We start from the raw sequence: 12,073 nt of genomic DNA on the forward strand, positions 1-12,073 counted from the left end.
GGGGAACAGTGGGTTAACAGCCTCGTTCAGGGGAACAGTGGGTTAACTGCCTCGTTCAGGGGAACAGTGGGTTAACTGCCTTGTTCAGGGGGACAGTGGGGTTAACTGCCTTGTTCAGGGGAACAGTGGGTTAACTGCCTTGTTCAGGGGAACAGTGGGTTAACTGCCTTGTTCAGGGGAACAGTGGGTTAACTGCCTTGTTCAGGGGAACAGTGGGTTAACTGCCTCGTTCAGGGGAACAGTGGTTTAACTGCCTTGTTCAGGGGGACAGTGGGTTAACTGCCTCGTTCAGGGGAACAGTGGGTTAACTGCCTTGTTCAGGGGGACAGTGGGTCAACTGCCTCGTTCAGGGGAACAGTGGGTTAACTGCCTTGTTCAGGGGAACAGTGGGTTAACTGCCTTGTTCAGGGGAACAGTGGGTTAACTGCCTTGTTCAGGGGGACAGTGGGTCAACTGCCTCGTTCAGGGGAACAGTGGGTTAACTGCCTTGTTCAGGGGGACAGTGGGTTAACTGCCTTGTTCAGGGGGACAGTGGGTTAACTGCCTTGTTCAGGGGGACAGTGGGTTAACTGCCTCGTTCAGGGGAACAGTGGGTTAACTGCCTTGTTCAGGGGAACAGTGGGTTAACTGCCTTGCTCAGGGTAGAACAACATATTTTTTGGACCTTGTCAGCTCGGGGATTCCATCCAACCTAACGGTTACCACTAACTTACTAACGGCCCAACGCTCCAACCTAACGGTTACCACTAACTTACTAACGGCCCAACGCTCCAACCTAACGGTTACCACTAACTTACTAACGGCCCAACGCTCCAACCTAACGGTTACCACTAACTTACTAACGGCCCAACGCTCCAACCTAACGGTTACCACTAACTTACTAACGGCCCAACGCTCCAACCTAACGGTTACCACTAACTTACTAACGGCCCAACGCTCCAACCTAACGGTTACCACTAACTTACTAACGGCCCAACGCTCTAACCACATAAAGTACTTGATGATGGAAACACCGTTGGCAACAAACTCACCTGAAGGGAACGACGGGGTTAGAGAGGAAAAAGAGAATTTCAATTGCTTTGGCAATGATAACGTATGTTTCCCAATAAAGCCCTTAAATTGAATTGAGAGAGAGAGAGAGCGTTCAAGTCGTCATGACAACGTTGTCCTGGAGCACGCAAAAAACTATACATACCTCGGCCTAAACTTCAGCGCCACAGGTATAACTTCCACAAAGCTGTGAATGAGCTGAGCGACAAGGCAAGAAGGGCCTTCTATGCCATCAAAAGAAACATAAAATTCAACATACCAATTAGGATCTGGCTAAAAATACTTGAATCAGTCATAGAGCCCATTGCCCTTTATGGTTGTGAGGTCTGGGGTCCACTCACCAACCAAGACTTCATCAAATGGGACAAACACCAAATTGAGACTCTGCACGCAGAATTCTGCAAAAATATCCTCCGTGTACAACATAAAACACCAAATAATGCTTGCAGAGAAGAATTAGGCCGATACCCACTAATTATCAAAATCCAGAAAAGAGCCATTAAATTCTACAACCACCTAAAAGCGATTCCCAAACCTTCCATAACAAAGCCATCCCAGACAGAGAGAATAACCTAGAGAAGAGTCCCCACAGCAAGCTGGTCCTGGGGCTCTGTTCACAAACAGACCCCACAGAGCCCCAGGACAGCAACACAATTAGACCCAACCAAATCACGAGAAAACAAAAAGATTATTACAAAAAAAAACACAAAAATGTACAAAAATATCAGAGCAAACTAGAATACTATTTGGCCTTAAACAGAGAGTACACAGTAGCAGAATACCTGACCACTATGACTGACCCAAATGTTGAATGTTTTGACTATGTACAGACTCAGTGAGCATAGCCTTGCTATTGAGAAAGGCTGCCGTAGGCAGACCTGGCTCTCGAGAGAAGACAGGCTGTGTGCTCACTGCCCACAGAATGTGGAAACTGAGCTGCACTTCCTAACCTCCTGCCAAATGCATGACCATATTAGAGACACATATTTCCCTCAGATTACACAGATCCACAAAGAATTAGAAAACAAACCAGATTTTGATAAACTCCCATATCTACTGGGTGAAATACCACAGTGTTCCATCACAGCAGCAAGATGTGTGACCTGTTGCCACCAGAAAAGGGCAACCAGTGAAGAACAAACACCATTGTAAATACAAACAATATTTATGTTTACAGTATTTATGCTCCCTTTTGTACTTTAACTATCGGCACATCATTACAACACTGTATATATAACATGACATTTGAAATGTCTTTACTCTTTTGGAACTTCTGTGAGGTTTTATGTGTTTGATACCATTCCATTCCATTCTGTTCCATTCTGTTCCATTCCGTTCCGTTCCATTCCATTCCATTCTGTTCCATTCTGTTCCATTCTGTTCCATTCCATTCCATTCCGTTCCGTTCCATTCCATTCCATTCTGTTCCATTCCATTCCATTCTGTTCCATTCCATTCCTTCCATTCCGTTCCATTCCGTTCCATTCCATTCCATTCTGTTCCATTCCATTCCTTCCATTCCGTTCCATTCCATTCCGTTCCATTCCATTCCATTCCATTCCGTTCCATTCCGTTCCATTCCGTTCCATTCCGTTCCATTCTGTTCCATTCCATTCCGTTCCATTCCATTCCATTCCATTCCATTCCGTTCCGTTCCGTTCCGTTCCGTTCCGTAATGTTTACTCTTAATTTAATTGTTTATTTCACTTTTGTTTATTATCTATTTCACGTGTTTTGGCAATGTTAACACGTTTCCCAATAAAGCCATTTGATTTTAATTAAATTGAGAGAGCGAGAGAGAAAGAGAGCAAGAGAGAGAGAGAGAGAGAGAGAGAGAGAGAGAGAGAGAGAGAGAGAGAGAGAGAGAGAGAGAGAGAGAGAGACAGAGAGACAGAGAGAGAGAGAGAGAGAAGAGAGAGACAGAGAGAGCGAGAGAGAAGAGAGAGAGACAGAGAGAGCGAGAGAGCGAGAGAGAGACAGAGAGAGAGCGAGAGAGACAGAGAGAGAGCGAGAGAGACAGAGACAGAGACAGAGAGATGAGAGAGAGACAGAGACAGAGAGATGAGAGAGAGACAGAGAGAGAGAGAGAGAGACAGAGAGAGAGAGAGACAGAGAGAGAGACAGAGAGAGACAGAGAGAGAGAGAGAGAGAGAGAGAGAGAGAGAGAGAGAGCGAGAGAGAGAGAGAGAGATGAGAGAGAGACAGAGACAGAGAGAGAGACAGAGAGAGAGAGAGAGACAGAGAGATGAGAGAGAGAGACAGAGAGAGAGAGAGAGACAGAGACAGAGAGAGAGAGAGAGAGAGAGAGAGAGAGAGAGAGAGAGAGAGAGAGAGAGAGAGAGAGAGAGAGAGAGAGAGAGAGAGAGAGAGAGAGAGAGAGAGAGAGAGAGAGAGAGAGAGAGAGAGAGAGAGAGAGAGAGAGAGAGAGAGAGAGAGAGAGAGAGAGAGAGAGAGAGAGAGAGAGAGAGAGGGTGGTTGGGAGGAGGGGGGGTGAGCAAGGGTAGGGGGGGGCAAGAGTGAGAGATACTATATGGCGCAAATAGACCTGGCACACGGCCAAAACCACACACACCCCTGTACCCCATTGGCCGCGTGTATTTGTGTTGTTTGAATGATGATTGGTGCGTCAGAGCACCGTTTAAAATGCATTGAGCAAAGCCCCTCAAGACCGGTTCAGAGCTGGGAACAATTTTCACCTGCACGTCGTCGGGAAGGCCCATTAAGCTACCATACATAAGAACTGCAAACGTGAGTTGAAATGTCAGTTTTTTCCCCCGTTTCTGACTACTATTCCGATTATTTATTATGAGGTAGAATTAATTATCTAGTCTACCTGACTGTTTCTTCTATTCTACAGTTTCTGATGATAGTTGTGTTTTTCTTTGAGTAGTTGACCTCATACAACTAAATTACAACCCTGCATATATAAAACACAACAAATAACATTAGATGCCAGAGTATTCTCTAGTGGTCTTTAACAAAAAAAATGAAAATAGAATAACCCTGGTTATTGTTATCATGGCATCTCTCGTGCTATTTGTGCCGTACATGACACTTGTTTTACATTTTCACACTAGTTGTTTTGTTACAGCCTCTGGCTGTGTCTAGACTTTACAGTTCAGGGAGTTTTAGTATTGTAATGAAGGCATGGAGCAGGTCTCGAACCCACGACTTTCTAGCCCGAAGCCCAGCGCACTGTGCCGCTCAAGCGGCAGAGTCGATAACCGTGTTAATAAATCCAGAGTCATTACACCCCTCTTTCAAAGAGCGCGTCGTCGCGCTAGGAACACGCTCACCGGACAAGCACACGCACTGTCGTGGATGCAAGGTCCGATCCCACTTCTGAAACCAGTGTCATGAAACAGGTAGGGAAGCAGGTCTCGAAACCTCGACCTTCTAAAGCCCTAAGTCCAGCGCTCTCTCCGCTGTGCCGCAAAAGCACGCTCAAACGGCAGAGTCGATATCCGCGCGCGTATAAACCCAGGTTTGTCCACAGTGTGTCCGGAATCCCCTTTCCTGCGCTATATTCAAATGCCGGTATGCATTCTACAAACGGTGGAATATATGATAATTACACAACTGACAGCAGTAGCTAACTAGCCATCTAACCTCTGTAGCCAGCAAGCTAGCAAATAACACTAAAGGGATTTTTACACTCCTCAAATTGTCCAGTGTTGGTGATCGTGTGCCCACTGGACTTTACAATAACAGCATTTACAGCTCCAGCAGGGCAGAAATGTGAGGAACTGACTTGTTGGAAAGGTTTCATCCCATGACGTGACTGAGCTCTTCAGTAAAGGCCATTCTACGTTCGATTTTATACACCTGTCAGCAACGGGTGTGGCTTAAATAGGCAAATCTACTCATTTGAATGGGTGTCCACATACCGTAGTTATGATGTATATTTGGACTGTAAAGTCACTGAGCTCTTCAGTAAAGGCCATTCTACTGCCAATGTTTGTCTATGGAGATTGCATGGCTGTGTGCTCGATTTTATACACCTGTCAGCAACGGGTGTGGCTGAAATAGGCAAATCTACTCATTTGAATGGGTGTCCACATACCGTAGTTATGATGTATATTTGGACTGTAAAAGTGGGCCCCATGTTTCACTGCCATGCACATCTCTCTCTCGCTCACTTGCTCTCTCCCTCTACCCTCCATCTCTCTCCCTCTCTCCCTCTACCCTCCCCTCTCTCCCTCTCTCTCCCCTCTACCCTCCGTCTCTCTCCCTCTCTCCCTCTACCCTCCCCTCTCTCCCTCTCTCTCCCTCTACCCTCCGTCTCTCTCCCTCTCTCCCTCTACCCTCCCCTCTCTCTCCCCTACCCTCCCCTCTCTCCCTCCTCTCCCTCCCTCTGTCTCTCTCCCTCTCTCCCCTCTACCCTCCCCTCTCTCTCCCTCTACCCTCCCTTCGCTCCCTCTCTCTCCCTCTACCCTCCCCTCGCTCCCTCTCTCTCCCTCTACTCTCCCCTCGCTCCCTCTCTCTCCCTCTTCCCTTCCCTCTCTCTCCCTCTACCCTCCCCTCGCTCCCTCTCTCTCCCTCTACCCTCCCCTCGCTCCCTCTCTCTCCCTCTACTCTCCCTCACTCCCCCTCTCTCTCCCTCTTCCCTCCCCTCTCTCTCCCTCTACCCTCCCCCTCGCTCCCTCTCTCTCCCTCTACCCTCCCCTCGCTCCCTCTCCCTCTCTCTCCCCTCCCTCTACCTCCCCTCTCTCTCCCTCTACCCTCCCCTCTCTCTCCCTCTACCCCTCTCTCTCCCTCTACCCCTCTCTCTCCCTCTACCCCTCTCTCTCCCTCTACCCTCCCCTCTCTCTCCCTCTTCCCCTCTCTCTCCCTCTACCCTCCCCTCTCTCTCCCCTCTCTCTCCCTCTACCCCTCTCTCTCCCTCTACCCTCCCCTCCCTCTACCCCTCTCTCTCCCTCTACCCTCCCCTCTCTCTCTCCCTCTCTCTCCCTCTACCCTCCCCTCTCTCTCCCTCTACCCTCCCCTCTCTCTCCCTCTCTCTCCCTCTACCCCCCCTCTCTCTCCCTCTACCCTCCCCTCTCTCTCCCTCTCTCTCCCTCTACCCCCCATCTCTCTCTGACTGTGATCTTCATCTTGTATTCTCCAGGGAGCGACCCTCCATCCCTCCTCTACTCCAGATCTCAAACAGTCCAACTGCGATCATGTCTTTGACTATGTTCATCAACCTGGTACGCTGCGGTCGGTCTCCGTTCGGACGCCACACTGCCTTTCTGACTGCACAGTCCCCCTTGTCCCCCCCAGCCTCCCCCAGTGCGGTCCAGGTCCGGAGGAAGTGTACTGCTCGGTTTGTCTCTGACGCTAGCGGTCGACCGACCACCTGGGACTCCTTTGGGACCTGGGACAATAGGATAGAGGAGCCCATTCTGCTGTCTCCTAGGAAACCGATCCCACAGGTATATGTTATATACAATCGCGTCCATAAATATGTAATATTTTGACCACGTTATTATCATTCTGGCTCTGTACGCCAGATAGATTTAAAAGTGCAGACTTCCAGCTTTAATTTGATGTAATTTACATCCAAATCGGGAAGAAGGAAGGAATTACAGCACTTTTTATATGTGCCCCCCATTTTAAGGGCTCAAAAGTAATTGAACAAACTAACATAATCATAAATGAAACTTGGTTGCAAAACCTTTTCGGGTCAATGACTGCCTGAAGTCTGGAACCCATAGACATCACCAGAGGCTGGGTGTCTTCCCCGCTCTGCCAGACCTTTACTGTGTCTTCAGCTCAATTGGATTCAGGTCAGGTGATTGACTTGGCCATTGCAAGGTGACCGGAAACATGACCGAATACAATCAGTGTAGCTATTCCCTCCGCAAGGCAATCAAACAAGCAAAGCGTCAGTATAGAGGCAATTCAACGACTCAGACACGAGACACGAGAGGTGTGTGGCAGGGTCTACAGTCAATCACGAACTACAAAAGAAAAACCAGCCCTGTCGCCGACCAGGATGTCTTGCTCCCAGACAGACTAAACAACTTCTTTGCTCGCTTTGAGGACATTACAGTAACACTCACACGGCCCGCCACCAAAACCTGCAGGCTCTCCTTCACTGTAGCCAATGTGAGTAAAACATTTAAATGTGTTAACCCTCGCAAGGCTGCAGGCCCAGACGGCATCCCCAGCCGCGTCCTCAGAGCATGCGCAGACCAGCTGGCTGGTGTGTTTATGGACATATTCAATCAATCCTTATCCCAGTCTGCTGTTCCCACATGCTTCAAGAGGGCCACCATTGTTCCTGTTCCCAAGAAAGCTAAGGTAACTGAACTAAATGACTACCGCCCCGTAGCACTCACTTCCGTCATCATGAAGTGCTTTGAGAGACTAGTCAAGGACCATATCACCTTCACCCTACCTGACACCCTAGACCCACTCCAATTTGCTTACCGCCCCAATAGGTCCACAGACGATGCAATCTCAACCATACTGCACACTGCCCTAACCCATCTGGACAAGAGGAATACCTATGTAAGAATGCTGTTCATCAACTACAGCTCAGCATTTAACACCATAGTACCCTCCAAACTCGTCATTAAGCTCGAGACCCTGGGTCTCGACTTCGCCCTGTGCAACTGGGTCCTGGACTTCCTGACGGGCCGCCCCCCAGGTGGTGAGGGTAAGTAACAACATCTCCATACCACTGATCATCAACACTGGGGCCCCACAAGGGTGCATTCTCGGCCCTCTCCTGTACTCCCTGTTCACCCATGACTGCACGCCTCCAACTCAATCATCAAGTTTACAGACGACACTACAGTGGTAGTGTTACGGTCATCGTTGCATGAAGACGTGGACCAAAGTGCATCGTGGTTCATGATTTATTAATAGAACTGACCAACAACAAATAATAACTGATAGCAACAAAGAGAAACGAACGAAACCAAAACAGTTCTGTAAGGTGCAGACACAAAACACAGGTGGGAAAAGGGCTCCTAAGTTCTCAATCAGAGGCAACAGCTGCCTCTGATCACCGGGTGCAAACGACCTGCCCTCCAGGACACCTACACCACCCGATGTCACAGGAAGGCCATAAAGATCATCAAGGACAACAACCACCCGAGCCACTGCCTGTTCACCCCGCTATCATCCAGAAGGCGAGGTCAGTACAGGTGCATCAAAGCTGGGACCGAGAGACTGAAAAACAGCTTCTATATTAAGGCCATCAGACTGTTAAACAGCCATCACGAACATTGAGTGGCTGCTGCCAACATACTGACTCAACTCCAGCCACTTTACATACCCTACATTACTAATCTCATACGTAAATGCTGTATTCTATACCATCTACTGTATCTTGCCTATGCTGTTCTGTACCATCACTCATTCATATATCTTTATGTACATATTCTTTATCCCTTTACACTTGTGTCTATAAGGTAGTTGTGGAATTGTTAGGTTAGATTACTAGTTGGTTATTACTGCATGGTCAGAACTAGAAGCACAAGCATTTCGCTACACTCGCATTAACATCTGCTAACCATGTGTATGTGACAAATAACATCTGCTAACCATGTGTATGTGACAAATAACATCTGCTAACCATGTGTATGTGACAAATAACATCTGCTAACCATGTGTATGTGACAAATAACATCTGCTAACCATGTGTATGTGACAAATAACATCTGCTAACCATGTGTATGTGACAAATAAACTGGATTTGATTTATTAAATAGTGAGAAGAAAACAATACAAATAAATAGAAAACATTAAGTTCCCAAAGAATAAGGACCTTTAAAACCCTCTCTCTCCCCCACACTCTCCTCTCCCTCTCTGTCGCTCTGTCTCTCTCTATGTCTCTCTCTCTGTCTCTCTCTCTCTCCCCCCCACACTCTCCTCTCCCTCTCTGTCGCTCTGTCTCTCTCTCTCTCTCTCTCTCTCTCTCTCTCTCTCTCTCTCTCTCTCTCTCTATGTCTCTCTCTCTGTCTCTCTCTCTCTCTCCCCCACACTCTCCTCTCCCTCTCTGTCGCTCTGTCTCTCTCTCTCTCTGTCTCTCTCTCTCTCTCTCTCTCCCCCACACTCTCCTCTCCCTCTCTGTCGCTCTGTCTCTCTCTCTATGTCTCTCTCTCTTTCCTCTCTCCCCCACACTCTCCTCTCCCTCTCTGTCGCTCTGTCTCTCTCTATGTCTCTCTCTCTATGTCTCTCTCTCTCTCTCTCTCTCTCTCTCTCTCTCTCTCTCTCTCTCTCTCTCCCCCACACTCTCCTCTCCCTCTCTGTCGCTCTGTCTCTCTCTATGTCTCTCTCTCTATGTCTCTCTCTCTGTCTCTCTCTCTCTCTCTCTCTCTCTCCCCCACACTCTCCTCTCCCTCTCTGTCGCTCTGTCTCTCTCTATGTCTCTCTCTCTATGTCTCTCTCTCTGTCTCTCTCTCTCTCTCTCTCCCCCACACTCTCCTCTCCCTCTCTGTCGCTCTGTCTCTCTCTATGTCTCTCTCTCTGTCTCTCTCTCTGTCTCTCTCTCTCTCTCTCTCTCTCTCTCTCTCTGTCTCTCTCTCTATGTCTCTCTCTCTCTGTCTCTCTCTCTCTCTCTCTCTCTCTCCCCCACACTCTCCTCTCCCTCTCTGTCGCTCTGTCTCTCTCTATGTCTCTCTCTCTATGTCTCTCTCTATGTCTCTCTCTCTGTCTCTCTCTCTCTCTCTCTCTCCCCCACACTCTCCTCTCCCTCTCTGTCGCTCTGTCTCTCTCTATGTCTCTCTCTCTATGTCTCTCTCTCTGTCTCTCTCTCTCTCTCTCTCCCCCACACTCTCCTCTCCCTCTCTGTCGCTCTGTTTCTCTCTCTATGTCTCTCTCTCTTTCCTCTCTAACCCTGTCTCTCCACTCCCTTCAGGTGAGTTTGTCCCATGTGGGCACTGCGTCTCTGCTGGGTCTTCGGAGGGAGAATGAAGACAGGTTACAGGTGGTTCGACTCAGTGACAGCCTCCTGTACTTGGCTGTCTTCGATGGACACGGAGGACCACACGCCTCAGAATACTGTCACACCTACATGGAGAAATACATTAGGTACTCACTGAGTTACTTCTTCCTCCCTGTCTCTCTCTCTGTCTCAATTCAATTCAAAGGGGCTTTATTGTCATGGGAAACACGTGTTAACATTACCATTACACCACTTCCCATACGTTTTTATAGCAGACCCTCATGCCAAATTGACTTTACTGCAGGCTATAACTGGGCCTCTATTAGACTACTGCAGTCTATAACTGGGCCTCTATTAGACTACTGCAGTCTATAACTGGGCCTCTATTAGACTACTGCAGGCTACAACATATTAGACTACTGCAGGCTATAACTGGGCTTCTATTAGACTACTTACTGCAGGCTATAACTGGCCCTCTATTAGACTACTTACTGCAGGCTATAACTGGCCCTCTATTAGACTACTTACTGCAGGCTATAACTGGCCCTCTATTAGACTACTTACTGCAGACTATAACTGGGGCTCTATTAGACTACTGCAGGCTATAACTGGGGCTCTATTAGACTACTTACTGCAGGCTATAACTGGGGCTCTATTAGACTACTGCAGGCTACAACATATTAGACTACTGCAGGCTATAACTGGGCTTCTATTAGACTACTTACTGCAGGCTATAACTGGCCCTCTATTAGACTACTTACTGCAGGCTATAACTGGGGCTCTATTAGACTACTGCAGGCTATAACTGGGGCTCTATTAGACTACTTACTGCAGGCTATAACTGGGGCTCTATTAGACTACTTACTGCAGGCTATAACTGGGGCTCTATTAGACTACTTACTGCAGGCTATAACTGGGGCTCTATTAGACTACTTACTGCAGGCTATAACTGGGGCTCTATTAGACTACTTACTGCAGACTATAACTGGGGCTCTATTAGACTACTTACTGCAGGCTATAACTGGGGCTCTATTAGACTACTGCAGGCTACACCATATTAGACTACTGCAGGCTATAACTGGGCTTCTATTAGACTACTTACTGCAGGCTATAACTGGCCCTCTATTAGACTACTTACTGCAGGCTATAACTGGGGCTCTATTAGACTACTTACTGCAGGCTATAACTGGGGCTCTATTAGACTACTGCAGGCTATAACTGGGCCTCTATTAGACTACTGCAGGCTATAACTGGGGCTCTATTAGACTACTGCAGGCTATAACTGGCCCTCTATTAGACTACTTACTGCAGGCTATAACTGGCCCTCTATTAGACTACTTACTGCAGGCTATAACTGGGGCTCTATTAGACTACTTACTGCAGGCTATAACTGGGGCTCTATTAGACTACTGCAGGCTATAACTGGGGCTCTATTAGACTACTGCAGTCTATAACTGGGGCTCTATTAGACTACTGCAGGCTATAACTGGGGCTCTATTAGACTACTGCAGGCTATAACTGGGGCTCTATTAGACTACTGCAGGCTATAACTGGGCCTCTATTAGACTACTGCAGGCTATAACTGGGGCTCTATTAGACTACTGCAGTCTATAACTGGGGCTCTATTAGACTACTGCAGGCTATAACTGGGGCTCTATTAGACTACTGCAGGCTATAACTGGGGCTCTATTAGACTACTTACTGCAGGCTATAACTGGGGCTCTATTAGACTACTGCAGGCTATAACTGGGGCTCTATTAGACTACTTACTGCAGGCTATAACTGGGGCTCTATTAGACTACTGCAGGCTATAACTGGGCCTCTATTAGACTACTGCAGGCTATAACTGGGCCTCTATTAGACTACTGCAGGCTATAACTGGGCCTCTATTAGACTACTGCAGGCTACAACATATTAGACTACTGCAGGCTATAACTGGGCTTCTATTAGACTACTTACTGCAGGCTATAACTGGCCCTCTATTAGACTACTTACTGCAGGCTATAACTGGGCCTCTATTAGACTACTGCAGGCTATAACTGGGCCTCTATTAGACTACTGCAGGCTATAACTGGGCCTCTATTAGACTACTGCAGGCTATAACTGGGCCTCTATTAGACTACTGCAGGCTATAACTGGGGCTCT

The 12,073-nt window shown here is 47.9% G+C and overlaps 1 protein-coding gene across 1 annotated transcript in view; it reads left to right on the top strand.

Annotated features, from left to right (window-relative positions):
* The first annotated feature begins 3,688 nt into the window (after positions 1-3,688).
* ppm1ka (protein phosphatase, Mg2+/Mn2+ dependent 1Ka) overlaps positions 3,689-12,073 on the top strand; it is a 19,447-nt gene continuing 11,062 nt past the window's right edge. Inside the window, exons 1-3 of the mRNA XM_046319716.1 lie at positions 3,689-3,798; positions 6,158-6,464; positions 9,902-10,074. Of these exons, the coding sequence (XP_046175672.1) occupies positions 6,213-6,464; positions 9,902-10,074 (425 nt within the window). The 5' untranslated portion in view covers positions 3,689-3,798; positions 6,158-6,212. The remainder of the gene's footprint in view (positions 3,799-6,157; positions 6,465-9,901; positions 10,075-12,073) is intronic.

Source organism: Oncorhynchus gorbuscha, linkage group LG21, assembly GCF_021184085.1.
Source record: "Oncorhynchus gorbuscha isolate QuinsamMale2020 ecotype Even-year linkage group LG21, OgorEven_v1.0, whole genome shotgun sequence".
NCBI classification, from domain to species: Eukaryota; Metazoa; Chordata; class Actinopteri; order Salmoniformes; family Salmonidae; genus Oncorhynchus; species Oncorhynchus gorbuscha.